Raw genomic sequence first — 20,552 nt, 5'->3', positions numbered from 1 at the left:
CAGCATGATTCAAGAATACATCATCACAACTTCTTAGATTTGGGTCCTCTATATTCTATTATCAAATAGATCATTTAATTGCTCAAAAAGAGCATATCCATCCCACCCATGGCATGTAGACTACACTGTAATGATTAATAACCAGTATGTTTTTATTCTCAGCGCACTAATAGCCTGGTCCCAGATCGGTTTGTGCTAATATGTCAAATCATTCGATGTGCCTGCTGAAAGCAAGATCAACTTCGAAAATCCGACACACTTATTACTCTTCTTCTGCTGCCACCTGTAGCGCAAAATTTAAAGCAACCAACACCAAAGCAACTTTAAAACGTGCAGGCTTGCTGTCTTCAGGTTGTATGAACAATCATTTTTGATACTACTTATGGCTTACCTTTCACACTACAAATACCTTTGCATATATCCCGATGCATTTTTAATGGCCATAGGTTTAAATGGAGAGGACAGGTAAAAAATGGAGCCACTACTCCTCCAGAACCGTTAAAAGCTAAAAACTCCATTCAATCTTTAAAACGTGCAGACCGGTTTGGAATGGTGTGCTTGTATACAGCTTTTTGATACTATGTATACATTTTGAACAAAACATTTTCAAATTTGCATACATTTCCATAGATTTAAAGGCAAAATGTGGATTTGCCACTGCTCTTGAACTGTTCCAGCTACAAACACCAACCCAAAGTTGACATGTGCAGACTGAATCAACTTAGATTGCTTTAACACAGTTTGTTGCTACCATTCATACTTCATAAACTATAAAAGCTTTTTATATCCCATTTTAAAGGCAGAATGCAGGTTTCAACATTCTAAACTGAAATCACTGCCACAAAACATTCAGAATGTTCAAACTTAAGACCTTAGAGAGCTTAAAAGCACATAATATGGCTTATGATGCTATCGTACTCACTCTATATTACTATACTAGCCCACTATAACCAAGTATAATAACTCCAAACCAACAAACCACCCCAAAATAGGTAATTATAACTAACCCATAGCCTATGAAAACCCTATTACTACCAATACTACTTCTACTATTACTACAGCTGTTGCTACCACTACCACTATACTACTATTTCACAACCATAAATACTTCAAGACTTTCAAGCACACATATTTACTTCAGGAAATGTCATTTTTTAGTTAATAAAAGTTATCCTTCAAGTAAGATTTTAAACTTATGTACGAAGAACTTTCACATTTGAGAGTAAACGCTCAAAAGGCTTTATGTTACTTTGTAAGAGAAACGACCAGTTGAAAAGCAGCCTTTCTGGAAATGTGGATGTAACCTCAGTGGCCTCAATAGGCCTCTATAGCATGATGCTGGGTCAGGGATTTGAACAATGGAGCTTGCGATTCTTTGGGTTTGGTCAGGTATAAAAGAAAGGGTTAAACCAGGTAGGAAGTCAGTTCAGGAGCAGCAACCAGCAGCACAGTTAGCAAACATGTCCACCACCAACATGAACAGGGGCAAGGTAAGCACTGGGGAAGTTTTGAAAAAACATATCAACATTTTTCTAGATTGTTATACAAAAGGGCTCTAGAACCCCAAACTAAAACATGAATGTTTGACTCATCCCAATATCCTGGTTGCCATTGTGACTGAATAGTAGCCTATCCCACATGTCTCTAAAATGTTTCTTTCATACAATTGTTTAATTCATAGAAATGATTCCATTATATTTTCAGATCGTCTTCTACGAGGACAGGAACTTCCAGGGTCGTTCCTATGAGTGTAGCAGTGACTGCAGTGACATGAGCTCCTACCTGAGCAGGTGCCACTCCTGCAGGGTCGAAAGTGGCTGTTGGATGCTGTACAACCACAACAACTATATGGGAAACCAGTACTTCATGAGGAGGGGCGAGTACCCCGACTACATGCAGCACTTTGGAATGAGTGACTGCATCAAGTCCTGCCGCATGATCGCCATGGTAGGTCGAAAATATCTCCGCTTAAAAATAGTCACATCTTGTCATTGAAGGTAAAACATATTTTAATGGCCACACTCTCATATTAAACAATTTTCTCAATAATTATCTCATCTATGAACCCTGTACTTTTCTCCTGACAGCACAGAGGAAACTACAGGATGAGGATCTACGAGAGGGAGAACTTCGGAGGTCAGATGCACGAGATGATGAACGACTGTGACAACATCACGGATCATTACCGCATGTCCAAATGCCAGTCCTGCAACGTGATGGAAGGCCACTGGCTGATGTACGAGCAGCCCCACTTCAGAGGCAGGATGATGTACATGAGGCCTGGAGAGTACAGCAACTTCAGCATGGGCATGGGAATGGGAGCCATGGGCGGCATGAGTGGTATGAGGTTCATGAGCATGAGGCGTATCATGGATTCCTGGTACTAAATAATAATTCACAAACCTATTAAAATGTTCCCTTTTTAAGTGTGACAAAAAAAATGTGCCTGCTGATTTGTTGTTCACACACCTGCATCCCTGGTCATATACAGTCCCTTACATATGTATTTGGACAGTGAAGCTAAGAATGAACATTTGGAGTATTTTGGACTTGAGATCAAATGTTTCATATGATGCGACAGTACATAATGCCATATTTTATTTGAGGGTATTTTCACTTAGCGCAAGAAGATTCGCAGCGACAACAGAGTGATCAAATTGAGATATGACATATGTACAGTGCCTTGCGAAAGTATTCGGCCCCCTTGAACTTTGCAACCTTTTGCCACATTTCAGGCTTCAAACATAAAGATATAAAACTGTATTTTTTTGTGAAGAATCAACAACAAGTGGGACACAATCATGAAGTGGAACGACATTTATTGGATATTTCAAACTTTTTTAACAAATCAAAAACTGAAAAATTCGGCGTGCAAAATTATTCAGCTCCTTTACTTTCAGTGCAGCAAACTCTCTCCAGAAGTTCAGTGAGGATCTCTGAATGATCCAATGTTGACCTAAATGACTAATGAGGATAAATACAATCCACCTGTGTGTAATCAAGTCTCCGTATAAATGCACCTGCACTGTGATAGTCTCAGAGGTCCGTTAAAAGCGCAGAGAGCATCATGAAGAACAAGGAACACACCAGGCAGGTCCGAGATACTGTTGTGAAGAAGTTTAAAGCCGGATTTGGATACAAAAATATTTCCCAAGCTTTAAACATCCCAAGGAGCACTGTGCAAGCGATAATATTGAAATGGAAGCAGTATCAGGCCACTGCAAATCTACCAAGACCTGGCCGTCCCTCTAAACTTTCAGCTCATACAAGGAGAAGACTGATCAGAGATGCAGCCAAGAGGCCCATGATCACTCTGGATGAACTGCAGAGATCTACAGCTGAGGTGGGAGACTCTGTCCATAGGACAACAATCAGTCGTATATTGCACAAATCTGGCCTTTATGGAAGAGTGGCAAGAAGAAAGCCATTTCTTAAAGATATCCATAAAAAGTGTTGTTTAAAGTTTGCCACAAGCCACCTGGGAGACACACCAAACATGTGGAAGAAGGTGCTCTGGTCAGATTAAACCAAAATTGAACTTTTTGGCAACAATGCAAAACGTTATGTTTGGCGTAAAAGCAACACAGCTGAACACACCATCCCCACTGTCAAACATGGTGGTGGCAGCATCATGGTTTGGGCCTGCTTTTCTTCAGCAGGGACAGGGAAGATGGTTAAAATTGATGGGAAGATGGATGGAGCCAAATACAGGACCATTCCGGAAGAAAACCTGATGGAGTCTGCAAAAGACCTGAGACTGGGACGGAGATTTGTCTTCCAACAAGACAATGATCCAAAACATAAAGCAAAATCTACAATGGAATGGTTCAAAAATAAACATATCCAGGTGTTAGAATGGCCAAGTCAAAGTCCAGACCTGAATCCAATCGAGAATCTGTGGAAAGAACTGAAAACTGCTGTTCACAAATGCTCTCCATCCAACCTCACTGAGCTCGAGCTGTTTTGCAAGGAGGAATGGGAAAAAAATTCAGTCTCTCGATGTGCAAAACTGATAGAGACATACCCCAAGCGACTTACAGCTGTAATCGCAGCAAAAGGTAGCGCTACAAAGTATTAACTTAAGGGGGCTGAATAATTTTGCACGCCCAATTTTTCAGTTTTTGATTTGTTAAAAAAGTTTGAAATATCCAATAAATGTCGTTCCACTTCATGATTGTGTCCCACTTGTTGTTGATTCTTCACAAAAAAATACAGTTTTATATCTTTATGTTTGAAGCCTGAAATGTGGCAAAAGGTCGCAAAGTTCAAGGGGGCCGAATACTTTCGCAAGGCACTGTATGTATCTAGTCACTCATTGAAGTGCAAAACATGCACTAGGCCTTCTATGCAAATTGTTTCAGTGCTAAAACGCTCAATGTTACATCACAGTTGGGGGTCTTGTAGCTGGACTAGACTGTCAGCCTCAGGACACTGATCCTGTCTGGGAGTTTATTTGTTTTGACAATGATACTCCATGGAAGTAACTTGGCAATACAAAAGGAAACGATATAAACCAGCCAAACAGCATTTCTGAAATTGCTGTCAAAATGAAGCTTAGGACATTGTTATTACCCTCTGTTACTAATATGTTTGGCTCCAGTAAAGGGGTTGAGTCCATTCCAAGTCTACAAGTCTCTTCACGCTTTTGATCAATAGCTAAAGTATTTCCCTTTGTTGTCTAAGCCTAATAGGGTGTCGTCCACACATACAAACGGAAACTTATGAAGTCTAAACACAAACACCTTTAACCTTTAGCTTTTTGGCTTGTGATTCCAGTTGTCGTTGAACACTTGGCCATGTCAGTGCTCAGCTATGCCCAGCTTTGTTTGGGTGTTGAGTGTCTAGGAAAAAGGATGTCAAAGCACTAAGGTGGTGAGAGGTGTTTCCTTGTGGCACTGTGCAGCACACTTGGAATGTATGTAGAGGTGGAGGTGGAGGTGGAGGTGGAGGAAGCAGGCTCGGATTCTTTCTATCTGACCGGCACGACTATCCCCCCACCCCCCCGTGCTGAAAACCTCTGCACATCCCATCTGTGCTAAGACACAAACACCAACAGCCCTGAAAAGTAAATGCCCACCTCAGGCACAGACAGCCACACCCAGTTAACACCGCTCAAACTGACACACACACACGCACGCACGCACGCACGCACGCACGCACACACACACACACACACACACAGACAGACAGACAGACAGACAGACAGACAGACAGACAGACAGACAGAGAAACACACAGTCAGACACACACTTACTCACTCACGCATACCACACACAGACTAAACAAAACAGACATACTTTATAACAAACAAACTGTGGGCGTACACCCCCTCCCCTCCCAAGTCACTCTCAAAACAAACACCGGTTGATGACGTACACAGCATATTTAAGTAAGTTAACACTACATTTTACAAATGTTATATTTAAGTTGCATTATGATGAACAAAATAGTATTGTAATCTAAAACATAACATTTTCTGATTTAGTCCAAATTAATAAAGTTAAAGGCTATCATTTTATTTGATTTCATCAACAAAAGGTGGGGGCACTCCAAAGTTTTGAGCTATGTGACACAAGGCTCTTCCCTTAAAGCTGTCCATACAGGTTATACATTTTATATGACTTCAGTTATGACCAAATTCTTATTTACAAGGGCGGTCTGGCATGTGGCGAAGTGAACACACTGACACTCCTGCTAATGGGCGTGAGGGCGGCTATTCTCTCATAGATACGCAGGCACTGTGACAATGCGGCCCTATGGCCCAGCCCCAAAGACAGACTACCATCTGCCACCTGAACCAAGAGGCCAGCGGCCCGGGAAGATGAGGGGTGTTCTGGCACGGAAACAGCTGGTGCAGATCGGAGAGGACATTAATCTGGAGGGGAAGACAGGATGGCAGGGATGAGAGGTTGGATAATAAAGCCTGGTATTAAGGGCGAGGGGAAGAGGGCCGTGTGTGTGTGTGTGTGTGCGTCTGCTCTGTTCACACTCTCTCTGTACTGTTGATACGACCTAAGACAGAGCAAACAACTCTGACAGCATTTTCTACTAAAGTTACCTCTGATTCTCACTTTCCTCGCATTCAGGAGAATAGTCATAATCTTGTTGATTTTGAGCTAGAATGTTATGGCTCTGCTTCCTGGCATGATGATTCTTTGATGATTCTTTCTGATTTCCGCAGCTGTCACACACAGGAATATGAGATTCAAAGTCTTCATCTACAACTCAGATACTTTGGAATGGTGGAACGTGGATCAAATCAAATGGAGCTCGCCATACTCCGAGACCAATTCAAATTCTGGTTTAAAAGGAACTTAAGTGGAGGAGGAGGGGAAGCAGGGCGGCATCAGTCTCTCAGACAGTAATGGCGGCGCCACTGCTGTTTAACAATCAAAGATGGGAGGCGGGGGCTACTGAGGAAGTCTCTCCCTAAAAATACAGGTGTTTGGTACAATCAAAGTAGCAGCTTGCAGAAATGACTGGGTTTGAAGTTGAAAGGGGAGGTAGAGAGAGAGCGAGGGAGAGGGGGCTGCTGTGGTGAGTGAGTGTCTAGGTGTGTTTGCATGAAGAAGGGAAGAAGAAAAAAAACGTGACTCAGAACCCCTGGCAGCCGGTACCTCCTCTTATGGGATTTTGAATAGTAAACAAGGATATAGGAAGTCTGCTACTGTACACTTACTGTTTACTCTAGTTAACTTTTTTTTCCCCCTCAGAGGGGAAATGAGGCTTTACCTGGCCAATCCCTCTGGAGGCTCCAACGGTGATATTAGGCTTTAGCTGAGACACCAGGGTAGTTTCCGTGGGACACACATAAAACATGCTTTATGGTTGGTTAGTCAATGTTAGGCTACTTATAACAGGTCTCCCTTGCAAATTAGATTTTTGTCTCTATGAGACAAATCTGTACAAATTCAAGTTAAATAAGTCATAGACATAGACGAAAATAAACTAGTGCACCATAGACATGAACACATCAACTATGATAATGATAATTTTCTTCTTTAATCTTTTTTTTTTATCCATCTAGAAGCCTCTTAATGATATTGGATGACGAAAGCAAGTGTGGAACAGAAAACTACAAAAGATAAGTTCCTTGAATCGTTTATCTTTGGATACTTCAATGAAACAGCTTTAATCCAAGGAGAATGGCCAACAATGTAACAAAAAATGTACTTTGTTCACAATCCGTGACAGACGATTCATTTCAAAGGGATTTGTGGGATTTGTCTGCCGCATTCGACTAGAGAGATTCAGCTATACAGAATGTGCCTCAGGACTAGAGTGCTATATAAGCCTCGGAGATTGTGAATGGATTTATATGAGTTGACACATAGGGGGTTGATGAGGTCTATAGTGGGTCCTTGGCACCCGGGTTACAGCTGAAGGATTTAAGGTCCAATAAGATGGTGTGTCCTGTCCTGAAATGGAGTCTGTGAGACAGTGTACTGTCAGTATGTACGATTATACTATATATTTACAGTATACGACTAAGCATCTCCAACCAACTGCTAGAGGTTCAAATCCAGCTGTGAACAGTGTACTAGCAGCTTTATGTCTGGAAAAGGGCGGACCGAATTTTAGGTAAACCACCTTTGACATCTGAACGGACTACGGTTTAAGTGCAAGCCCTATCAAATGGTCTTTAACGTCAGTTTGAGGGGTCGGAGATCAAATCCACGAACATACGCAGACAATTGAGAAACACACACAACCTCGTGAAAGACGCTTAAAAGAAGGCAGCCACGGACAGAAAAGGGGGCAACACGCCGTCTAAACAGATTCAAAACCTTAAGAGAATTTGTAAGCCCCTTGTAATTGATCTTAAATGCACTGTAATTAAATGTTATTAAACAGTCTCTTTTGGAGTTGGAAGAATTTTATTCACAAGGAAATATGCCTGACTATTGAAAGACATTGGTAAACATCATTTAGGCTTTGTGTGTGGTCCCCAATTCAGCAACTTGATCCCTCTCTGTGTACATGCGTATCCAGATTAATTTCACGAGTGAGAACGCACACAAGATCAATCCCCTATTGAAAGGAATTCTTTCTGTGTGAACTTTTCAATACCGGTTGGGAAAGCTAGTAAGTATAGAAGAAAAGCCTACATCCCTTAGGAAGCACTTGTATAGCACAGTGCATGTAGGCTACAGTTTTCTGTTGTAATACACAGTCAGTCTGTTTTATTGAAACACGCTACGCACACACACAGCGCCTTCAGTAAGTATTCACACCCCTTGACTCTCTCCACATTTTGTTGTGTTACAGACGGAATTTAAAATGGATTACATTGAGATTTTGTGTCTCACTCTGTGTGCAATAATAGTGTTTAACATGATATTCGAATGACTACCTCATCTCTGTACCCCACACATACAATTAACTGTAAGGTCCCTCAGTCGAGCAGTGAATTTCAAACACGGATTCAACCACAAAGACCAGGGAGGTTTTCCATTGCCTCACAAAGAAGGGCACCTCTTGGTAGAAAATAAAACAAATCAGACATTGAATATCCCTTTGAGCATGGTGAAGGTATTCATTACCCTTTTGATGGTCTATTAATATACCCGGTCACTACAAAGATACAGGCGTCCTTCATAACTCAATTGTCAGAGAGGAAGGGAATCCCTCAGGGATTTCACCATGAGGCAAATGTTGAACTTTAAAAGGGTTGCAGAGTTTAATCACTGTGATAGGAGAAAATTGAGGATGGATCAACAACATTATAGTTACTCCAAAATACTAACCTAAATGACACAGTGAAAAGAATACAAATATTCCAAAACATGCATCCTGTTTGCAACAAGACACTAAAGTAATACTGCAAAAAATGTGACAAAGAAATGTACTTTTTGTCCTTAAATACAAAGTGTTATGTTTGGGGCAAGTCCAATGCAAGACATTACTGAGTACCACTCCTCATATTATCAAGCAATGTGGTGGCTACTGGGGTGTTTTTCAGAATAGAAAATACATATAATGGAGCTCAGCACAGGCAAAATCCTAGAGGAAAACCTGGTTCTGTCTGCTTTCCACCAGACACTGGGAGATGAATTCACCTTTCAGCAGGACATTAACCTAAAACACAAGGCCAAATCTACACTGATTACCAAGAAGACAGTAAAAGCTCCTGAGTGGCAAAACTTGAAAATGTCAGTAAATTTGCTAAAATTTCGAAAAGCATGTTTTCACTTTGTCATTATGGGGTATTGTGTGAAAAAATACAATTAATCAATTTTGAATTCAGGTTGTAACACGGCAAAATGTGGAATAAGTTAAGGGGTATGAATACTTTCTGAAGACACTGTATCATTCATGGTTGTGAAAATGCGAATCGGAGTCAATATTTCATCATTTGATACAAAACTAAATACATCTGTATCCTGTTATGTTGCAGTCCAAACCACAGACACACATGCATCATTGCTACAAACTCAGCGTTTTAAAAACTGCTGCTTCAGAGAAAGAGAAGAAGACGGCATTAAGTAAGTAAACCACTTCCCGCCGGACTGTCTGTGGCCTCTGTTTGTCAGTTGATTTGAAGTCACTCCACCAACATGCTGTGACAGGAAAGGAATTAACTGAGAAGAGGGAAAAAATAAAAACCTTTAGAAGAAGAAGCTGATAAAACTGTGAAGAGCAGTGATGTTGGATTGGATTTAATCAGTGTTTTCATTGGCATGACAGACAACAGTTAACGAGTGTTTCCTCTCATTTGGCAAAAGTAAGAGGACCAGCTATGTATTTGGGCACCACTGAGCTTTGATAAGGCACCTACACTGCCTGTAACATGCAGTAGATGAAAGGATATGATACTGTTTTGTAAATTGTGGTCTCTTGACAATTGAGAATTGAACTGACACTGAAGGTTAGACATAAACAGGTTACAGTAGATTAAGTATGCATAACAACATACAATCTGTGCTATAGAGACCTGTTGCCTGTTGCCAGTAGTTTACGTAGGATGACATTGGAGCCTACATGGTGACCAGACCAGTGACAATAATGACCATTGCAATGGTACCAGATGCCACTGTGTCACCATGGGGTCAATAAGATGGGTGACATGTCATTTTTAACAAGCAATCTAATAAGCAAGTAGTCTACTGTATTGTAAGTGACCAGCTACTAGTAATGCATCAGTGCATTGCGACATAATTCATTCGTTTTTTTTTTATTTGACAGGTCAAAGGCTTTGAATAAAAGTTTTCCTGAGAGTAAGTTGCGGTGGGCAAACATTAGAGCCATTTGAAATGCAAGTATTAGGCACTGAGACAACCCCAAATGATGTAACAAGAGGGTTCAAAGAGTTGTCAACTTTCTCATGGGTCCGAATGTTGTAACGTAAGTGAGCCATGCCCATGTACACTTCCTGACCTCCAGCCGCGCGAGCGCATCTTCAAAGGGAAAACACACACCGAAAGAGGGCGGAGCCTGCGAAAAGAAAAAGATACATAACCTATTATAAACTTTGCCACCACTGAGTACGCTTACCTGTATGTGGAAGCGTTGTCTCGTCTCACCTGAACCGCCCGAGATGGAGGGAACTGTATGATATACGAGGATATCTATTTATTTATTCGATTGTATTTTTTTTTACCGAAGGCTTTTAGTTGACTTCTGCCGAGGTGGTTTATTTATTTTCATACCAGTGAATATAATAGGCTACAAAAAAGCTATTCCTACATCGCGTCGGAATAGAACTACGGGCACCATTGTGTAAACAGGTATGTTATGTTATGTTATATATATATATATATATATATGTTATATATGTTATATATATATATATATATATGTTTCAATATAAACGTTTTTGATTCATAAGCATCGCATTGTTTACCCACGAGGTAACCGTTGCGTTGTATTTTTGTGTGTGTAGTGGAACAATATCGAAGTGACGGGTACATCCTTTTGACAGTTGCATGAACAATGAAACAGAGGACTGTACCTGGAATATCTAGAACCACTTGAAATAAAGGGATATGGCAAATATTTAAGTATTTGTTTTTAAGAAAAAGTAAGAAAAAAATATTGGAAATATCTGTATAAGTATTTATTATCTTCAATGTTTATTTTAATTTAGATTTGGAAAGACATATTTCAATTCATAATTTGTAATGAGTCATGCATATATATATATATATATATATATATATATATATATATATATATATATATATATATATAGTTGTGCCCAAATAATATATATATTATTGTAAGCCTAATTCAAATTCATTCCCTACTCATGGAAAGGATTGGGTTTGAGTGAAAGGTTGTGCATTTGATACCATATTTGAAAATAGTATAATTTGTACAATTTGCATCAAAATAAAGTAGAATAAAGTAGAAATTTGAATAGATCTCCTTTCCAGTTTGAGTTCATATTTAGGTGAATGTTTCCTGGTCACAGAAGAAACATAAAGCAGGAGGTAAAGATGCCCTAAAAGGTTGTTGAATGTCTCATATTTTGATGTGTTTTCACGACCCCAAAGACCTCGATTTAGAAATTGGTTATCCCACACAGGGGTATTCATTATGATTGAGGGAAACAATTAGTACCAGTAATCTGTATGCTTTCCAATGTTGAAAAACACTGAGGATCACCATCAAAACCAAAAATCCAAATACACAAAAAAGCATTTTAGGTACTTTTTTTAATAGTAATTTATTTTTTACAAGGAATGGAATTCCAGTTGTTAGAATATGTTATAGTGAATTGTTTTTACAAATTTTTATAGGAGAGTAGCCTATCTTGCACTCTCTCATACAATATATTCCAATGCTGTAGTAGACTACAAAACCACAGTATGAATGTTATGGTGACTGAAATGCATAAAGAAGTGACTTTTAGTTGACAAAAATAAGACAACATTACGTCATGCCTCATATGTGTAGGCCTATGAGTGCAAGCTGATTCTCTTCAACCCAGATTGAGCCAAGACATTCAGGACCTTGATAATATATGTGTAATCAACAGGGGCAGGGAACAACCCATTCAGCGAAAGGGAATGATATGATCCTAGATGATTTTAAGTACAAAAACAAGAAACAAGAAATCACGAATGTCAGAACGAATCCAGTTGACAACCCAAATAACACTGTATCAGAAATCCAAATGCAATATATGCGTATATACAGCAAAAACAATATGTACAGCAGTAGATCGAGAATCCAGTATATAAATAAACAGTGTAATACAAATGCAATGTACAGTAGTAGATACGGTGCCTTCAGAAAGTGTTCACACCCCTTGACTTTTTCCACATTATTGTTATGTTACAGCCTGCATTTAACATTTATTCCATTTAGATTTTGTGTCACTGGCCTACACACAATACCCCATAATGTCAAAGTGGAATTATGTTTGTAGAAATGTCATTTTTTTTAAATAAAAAATGACAAGCTGAAATGTCTTGTGTCAATAAGTATATTGTGGCAAGCCTAAATAAGTTCAGGGGTAAAAATGTGCTTAACAAGTCACATAATAACTTGCAGGGATTCACTCGGTGTGCAATAATAGTGTTTAACATGATTTTTGAATGACTACCTCATCTCTGTACCCCACATACAATTATCTTTAAGGTCCCTCAGTCGAGCAGTGAATTTCGAACACAGATTCAAGCACAAAGATCAGGGAGGTTTTCCAATGGCTCGCAAAGAAGGGCACCTCTTGGTAGAAGGGTAAACATTTAAAAAAGCAGACATTGAATATCTCTTTGTGCATGGTGAAGTTATTGATTACACTTTGTATGGTGTATCAATACACCCAGTCATTACAAAGATACAGGCCTCCTTCCTAACACAGTTGCTGGAGAGGAAGGAAACCACTCAGGGATTTCACCATGAGGCCAATGGTGACTTTAAAACAGTTACAGAGTTTAATGGCTGTGATAGGAGAAAACATTTGGATGGATCAACAACATTGTAGCTACTCCACATTACTAACCTAAATGACAGAATAAAACTATTCCAAAACATACTAAAGTAAAACTGCAAGAAAGGTGGCCAAAAACGTGATGTCCTGAATATAAAGCCATAAGACTTCTGAACAGGCTCTACACCTGTTGTATTCAGCGTTCGTGACAAATAAACTTTGATTTGATATGATTATGTTTGTGGCAAATCCAATACAATACATCACTAAGTACCACTCTTCATATTTTCAAGCAAGGTGGTGGCTGCATCATGTTATGGGTATGCTTGTCATGGGCAAGGACTAGGGAGTTTTTTAGGTTAAAAATTAACAGAATATAGCTAAGCACAGACAAAATCCTTGAGGAAAACCTGGTTTAGTGTGCTTTCCAACAGACACTGGGAGACAAATTAACCTTTCAGCAAGACGGTAACCTTATAACATACAAATATACTTACCAATATGACATTGAATGTTCCTGAGTAGCCAAGCTACAGTTTTGACCTAAATCGACTTGAAAATCTATGGCAAGACTTGAAAATGTCTAGCAATGATCAACAACCAACTTGACAGAGCCTGAAGAATTCTAAAAATAATAATGTGCCAATATCGTACAATCCAGGTGTTTAAAACTCTTAGAGACTTACACAGAAATATTCACAGCTGTAATCGCTGCCAAAGGTGATTCTAACATGTATTGACTCAGGGATGTGAATTCTTATGTAAATGAGATATTTCTGTATTTAATTTTCAATACATTTTCTATAGATTTCTAAAAAAAAAAATTCACTTTGTCATTATGGAGTATTGTGTGTAGATGGGTGAGAAAATTAAATATTTCATCAATTTTGAATTCAGCCTGTAACACAACAACATGTGAAATAAGTCAAGGGGTGTGAATACTTTCTGAAGGCACTTTATATTACAATGAGCTATATGAAGAATACAGTATATGAATACACAGAGTAAACAAAAGTATAAAATAAACGGTCCAATGTTTAATGTCTCTATATACATGGGACAGCAGCATTGGCTGTGTGTGTGCGTGTGTATGTGTTTGGGTGTGTGTTTGTGAGTATGGGCGTATGCATGTGTGAGTCTATTTGTGAGTACAGGAGTCTGCGTGTTTATGAGGTGTGTGTGTGTGTCTATCTTTGTCTTTTACTACAGAAGATGGCTCGATGGCTGTTGAACAGTCTGATGGCCTGGAGATAGAAGCTGTTTTTCAGTCCTTCTGTCCCAGCTTTGATGCATCTGTACTGTCTCTGTCTGCTAGATGTTAGCAGAGTGAACAGACTGTGACTCGGGCGCCCCGGTGATATGTTGTGCGGACCGCACCACCCTAGAGAGCGATTCCGTTGAGGGCGGTGCAGCTGCTGAACTAAGCCGTAATGCAGCCTGACAGAATGCTCTCGGTGGTGCATCTGTAAAAGTTTGTGAGGGTCTTAGGGGCCATGCGGATTTATTTCAGCCGTCTGAGGTTGTATAGATGCAGTTGCGCCTTCACCACAGTGCCGGTGTGGTGGGATCATTTCAGGTCCTCGGTGATGTGCACACCAAGGAACTTGAAGCTTTTGACACTCTTCACTGTGGCCCCGATCAACTCCTTTGTTTTTGTGGGGTTTTTTACGTTGAAGGAGAGGCTATTTTCCTGGCACCACTCCGCCAGGCTCTAACCTCCTCACAGTACACTGTCAAGGCAGGTTTCCATTGGACCAGGTTTGTTCGACAAAAACAATGTTGAGTAAATCATTGCGACGTGTGTAATAGAAGCGGCAGTAATAAGCACATTTTTCGAACGATCAACAACGTTTTTATCCATTCGACGGGCGGATATGTATTTTGTCTAACTTTCTTTATTGTGACAAATTATGATGATGGAAACTTGTGTTTTTCAAATGAATGATGATTGACAAATAATTGTTTATTATCATCACTTAACTATAAAGCTCTTCAACCACTTCCTGTTATTCGAAGTAGGGGTGCCGAGGGTGCTGCAGCCCCCCTTTGATAAATAGAAATTGAAAAACAAATAAAACATTTTAGAAATCACAAAATGATATTACTCCTGTGTGAACTAGGGCTTTATTACTCCTGTGTGAACTAGGGCTTTATTACTCCTGTGTGAACTAGGGCTTTATTACTCCTGTGTGAACTAGGGCTTTATTACTCCTGTGTGAGCGAACCCCAAAAAATACTCCTCAGTACACGTTCCATAGCTACTGGTGGGTTCGAGTAGATTACTGATCAATCCGTGTATGATAGGCCTACACTATAATCGCTATACTAGCCCTATTTGTGTAAACTCAACCTTGGAGATCAATTTCGGGCTTATTGTTAATAAACAGCTAAAATACTTACCTCAAACATAGGTGTTTAAGAAGGATACCCTCATTTGTTATTAAGTGTATGGGACTTTGGGGGCCAACCCAACCAGAGCACTTGAACTTCTAAATTACATTTAAACGTCAAAGTTGACAGGCAATATGCCTCAGAGGACCCTTAGCCTCACGGTGAGTTTTCCCATTCAATAACCATTGAAATGTAAAGATCTATTCCAAGTTTATGTTGTAGCCTAATACAATGAGACAGGAGGTGTCATATCACTTGTGTACTCTATGTCCAGCTGTCAACACATGGATTGTGCTCCTCTGTGTAGACCTGTCTCGATATGAGTCATGATGATTTATTGACACGCTAGTTGAGACACTTCCTCTACTCCGTCTTCACATTTGGATTGAGTATTTGAATTGGAATTTCATGTTTGTGCAAGACTGTTTACAAATCTGCTCACATTTGGACACATAATGCGGAACATTGACAACATTTGATGTAAAACCACATGAACATACAACAAATCAAGGTTGTTTCATTTGTTTCATTTGTCTGTGATACTAGTAGACAAACAGCTGTCAGACAGTCACTATCCTACAGGGTCACCAACGTATTTCCGTATGTGTATGAGATTGCTTGTTGCCACTTTCACTATCAATCCTCATCTGTATTTTAATGACATTTTCCCGTCTAAGTCTTCTAGAATGTCTTGGAACCTGTAACGTTATATCACATATCAGACTAAACCACAAGATTTTCTCAGCTCAAAAAACCATTCAAACACAAACACAGATATTTAGAAGTAGGAGTACAGATACTTCATACAGTAATGACAATTCCAAATGTCTGTGTTTGATAGAAACGCATTTTGGATGGTAAAAAGAAAAGTATGGAGAATCCACAAGCTCCGGTCCAGCATCAGTTTTTATTCATGGTTGTGACAGTAAACATTGGGAATCTTATTCTGCTATTATATCGTATTTGTACTTTTCCCTTTACTGGCTGAATCGGAACGATAACCAACATGGAATAACCCCAAAGTCAGTTCGTCATCTACCGTGATGCGGGGGGGGGGGCTGTGCTGGGTCTTGGCAGGGCAGAATAGTAAACCGGGGACTGTGTTAGGTCTTGGTCGGGCAGGTTTTACGATGCAGCCCTGTCGTCCTGCACCTTCCTCCTCCCCGGCTCCCCTCCCCCAGGGGCCCCATGCCAGCTGTTACCCTCAGGATACTCTCTAGTGTTCCAGCCACTTTTGTGAATGGAGGAGGATCGGCCACTCTCTTATTTGTTTACAGGGCTATTATATCAGAGAGCGAACGAGAGGAGGGGGAAGAGAGAGAAAAATAGGGGGACGCTTCACGCCACGGTACATCTGACTCACATTCCCCCAAAATTACAGAGCAGTGGCGGAGCTCTGCCTCCGGGGCAACGTAAAATAAATCAGCTTGACCTTTAACACCAGACCTCCAATTCTGGAATTCCAAACTAATTGCTTTACGATTTCATTCCAACTCAAGAGCATCTCCTCTCTAGTGTCTGAAGAGGGCCATGGGAAGACCAGTCCAAAGCATAGCTCGTAATCCTGTTGGTCTTCAAGGCATTGTTTGTTGTCTCAGCAAATTGAAAATCAATTGAAGGGATCAGCGCTTGAGTTGTGCCCGTGCTCATTGGTAGGGAGTACCCGCACCCCAAATGTTCTATTGCTTGAGTACCAGTACCTGCACTACCGCTCAAAAGTTTGGGGTCACTTAGAAATGTCCTTGTTTTTGAAAGAAAAGCACATTTTTTGTCCATTAAAATAACATCAAATTGATCAGAAATACAGTGTAGGCATTGTTAATGTTGTAAATGACTATTGTAGCTGGAAACGGCAGATCTTTTATGGAATATCTACATAGGCGTATAGAGGCCCATTATCAGCAACCATCACTCCTGTGTTCCAATGGCACGTTATGTTAGCTAATCCAAGTTAATCATTTTAAAAGGCTAATTTATCATTGCAAAACCATTTTGCAATTATGTTAGCACAGCTAAAATGGTTGTTCTGATTAAAGAAGCAATAGAACTGGCCTTTAGACTAGTTGAGTATCTGGAGCATCAGCATTTGTGGGATCGATTACAGGCTCAAAATGGCCAGAAACAAAGAACTTTCTTCTGAAACTTGTCAGTCTATTCTTGTTCTGAGAAATGAAGGCTATTCAATGCGAGAAATTGCCAAGGAACTGAAGATCTCGTACAATGATGTGTACTACTCCCTTCACAGAACAGCGCAAACTGTCCCTAACCAGAATAGAAAGAGGAGTGGGAGGCCCCGGTGTACAATTGAGCAAGAGGACAAGTACATTAGAGTGTCTAGTTTGAGAAACAGACGCCACACAAGTCCTCAACTGGCAGCTTTATTAAATAGTACCCGTAAAACACCAGTCTCAACATCAACAGTGAAGAGGCGGCTCCGGGATGCTGACCTTCAATTTGATGTTATTTTAATTGACAAAAAAACTTGCTTTTCTTTCAAAAACAAGGACATTTCTAAGTGACCCCAAACTTTTGAACGGTAGTGTACCTTGTATTGATACCTTTTCCATTCCATTTCAAGCACTGGAAGGGATGAGAGTGAATCTAAATCTCACAAGTTGTAGGCTATCTTTGCAAAGTTTCTGTATGTTGTGGAAATAGCTTGCTCAACCTGGCTTCAATGGTTTTGTGGACAAGGGACAGGAGACAAGTCTACTATTGAACCTTGACCCTTCTATTGAAGCTTGATTGTCTGGGTGGCTAATGCTGTATGGTCTCTCTCTCCCAGATATGGTATCACAACCTATGATCTTCAGATGAAAAAGATAGTAACCTCTTCAGACCCAGACTGCTTTCTGGTTTCCTGCAGTCAAAATAATGGCATATATTTACCTTTAACTTATCATTTTGGGCCAGAACATTTTTGGAATCATTTTTTTGTGTTTTGAAGCAAGTAAAGTGTCTCCTGTCGATTGAGTTACAGCTTTTTGGCAAAAAAAAATGTCTCTCGACTCCTCCAATTTTAACAGGTGCATTCCGTCACCTCTCAAAATTCCAAGGTAACCTAATTTGCGGGGTGTATATTTTAGCATTGTTCTGATCCACTGGAGTTTACGCACCGCAGAGCAGTGGGGACAAGATGCTGACTGTCTTCGAGCATGCTGCCCTAATTATATGGATAAAGTCATCGTTCTTGTGTTATTGTTGGACTTGTGTTCGCAGGCTCCTGAGCCGTCAGCCAGCAAGCCGTTTTTTAGCCCAACGTCTCTTTTTTTTGTTAGTCGCCTCGAAGGGATGTTGTTGTAAATCATGTGTGATTCATAAAAAAAACAGGTTGTTCCGTCTGCTAGGCTTCATCTCCGAAAATCTCAGAGACGTACAAATACTGTAGATCTTGGCCCGCAGCCATTACCTCCCTGGATCTTCTTCCTTTTCACCCCCCCATCTCTGCACGGGGCTGTTCCTGTCAACACTCCTCTCTCTCTTTCTCGCTCTCCTCCTCCTTCCTCCGCCACCTTTCGCATTTCTCTCCACTCTGCCTCTGCCTCTTCATAGGGCCGCTGAAGTTGTTTTCTTTAGCTTTCTCTTTGACTGTCCTCCGCCATGGGAAGTACCTGGCATCGGATGCATTTGGCAGGTTTCTGTCCGGACACGTTTCCCCTCGTCTCCTTCCCCGCATTCTGTCAGCTCTCTCCTCGGCCACGCAGCGTGAGAACTGGGGTGGGGTGTCCATGGAGACGGGGGCGTGTCTGTTGGGCTAAATTGTAGCCATTTGGCTAGAAGCAGTAGTCATCTTACAAGAATTTACTACACCATTTTACAATTTGACAATCCGTTTTTTTTTGCCAACAGGTCAGTAATCGTGAATCCTCAAGCTCTCCATCCAGCCATGTGGTAGTCTACACATCTTCACCCAGTTATCAATTAGCACACCACACTCCAGACCCACCCGGCCACCGCTCACTCCTCACCAGACTCAGCCTTCAACACAAGTATCCCACAGACAGCAGCTGGTCTCATGGCCCACCCCTATGAACCCTGGTTACGGACAGCACCCCCTGGTGGCAGCTCAGACGAGATGAACGTTCCCTCATGGTGGGACCTCCACACCGGGCCAGGGAGCTGGATGGACCTGCAGGCGGGCCAGGGTGTGGGCTTACAGGCAGTTGGTCAGAGCTCCATGGGACCGCAGTCCTCCCTGGGGCCTTACGGCTCCGAGCCCCAGCTGTGTACTCCTGCTCAGCTAGCCCAGCTGGCCCCAGCCTCACACTCAGCTCACTCTCACCTCTTCCCCCAGGATGGCTTCAAGATGGAGCCACTGGGAGGACCTGAGCTCCTGCAGCCGGAGTCGTACTCCCTGGAGGAGCCACAGGAGGGTGCCGCCTCGGTCCGGCCCAAGCCCCAGCGCCGCTCTGCCTCTAGGGGCTCGGGCCAGTCTGTCTGCCGGTGCCCCAACTGTGTCCACGCCGAGCAGATGGGCCAGAGCACTGACGACGACCGGAGGAAACACATGCACAACTGCCACATCCCGGGCTGCGGCAAGGCCTACGCCAAGACCTCCCACCTGAAGGCCCACCTGCGCTGGCACAGCGGGGACCGGCCCTTCGTCTGCAACTGGCTCTTCTGCGGCAAGCGCTTCACACGCTCCGACGAACTTCAGCGACACCTGCAGACGCACACCGGCACCAAGAAGTTCAGCTGCACCATGTGCCCCCGCGTGTTCATGCGCAACGACCACCTGGCCAAGCACATGCGCACACACGAGTCTCCCTCCGGGCCAGGGGAGGAGAGGATGTATGGAGAGGGGGGCAGGATGGGGAAGAGCTTTGACACACCTTCTCCTCAGCCCTCCCACGCCACTGCCTCTGACACAGAGGCACCCCTTAAGCAGCCAAAATGTGAGAAAGACCCCTCTGGGACAGGACAGTCCAGCTAACTGTATCCCGTCCACATCTGGAATGCTATACAGATAATGTACAGTCGGTGGGCTACTATCAGCCCCTTTCTATCAGACAGAGAATCCATAGTTTATAATACATGTAGTCCAGTGGAGGTAGAATCATAGGGGGTCTTATATTATAAATTGATAGTTTATTTCTACCAGATGCATTGTACAACATAAGGCAACAAAGGCCCCTCTGATTTTCGGAATGCATCATATCACACATAACAGCACCATACAGCATAGACAGACATAAAACCAAAGAGCTTATGTTACATCACCAACAGAGGACAAGCTGTCAAGTGCCTTGCTGGAAGGATATCCATCTAAGGAATGTTATCTTCC

The 20,552-nt window shown here is 41.5% G+C and overlaps 2 protein-coding genes across 2 annotated transcripts; both read left to right on the top strand.

The window, feature by feature from the left end:
- The first annotated feature begins 1,438 nt into the window (after positions 1-1,438).
- LOC139424631 (gamma-crystallin M2-like) lies at positions 1,439-2,435 on the top strand. The gene is made up of 3 exons (XM_071176651.1): positions 1,439-1,490; positions 1,705-1,947; positions 2,088-2,435. Exons 1-3 carry the CDS (start codon positions 1,461-1,463, stop codon positions 2,385-2,387), a joined length of 573 nt encoding a protein of 190 aa, XP_071032752.1. The 5' UTR covers positions 1,439-1,460; the 3' UTR covers positions 2,388-2,435.
- Positions 2,436-19,283: 16,848 nt separating this feature from the next.
- LOC139423835 (transcription factor Sp6-like) lies at positions 19,284-20,201 on the top strand. The gene has a single exon (XM_071175474.1). It carries the CDS (start codon positions 19,284-19,286, stop codon positions 20,199-20,201), a length of 918 nt encoding a protein of 305 aa, XP_071031575.1.
- The last annotated feature ends 351 nt before the right edge of the window (positions 20,202-20,552 follow it).

The sequence above is a fragment of the Oncorhynchus clarkii genome, chromosome 13, assembly GCF_045791955.1.
Source record: "Oncorhynchus clarkii lewisi isolate Uvic-CL-2024 chromosome 13, UVic_Ocla_1.0, whole genome shotgun sequence".
Classification (NCBI taxonomy): domain Eukaryota; kingdom Metazoa; phylum Chordata; class Actinopteri; order Salmoniformes; family Salmonidae; genus Oncorhynchus; species Oncorhynchus clarkii.
Note: the sequence above shows the minus strand (reverse complement) of the source record. Positions and strands in the feature narration are given on the sequence as shown.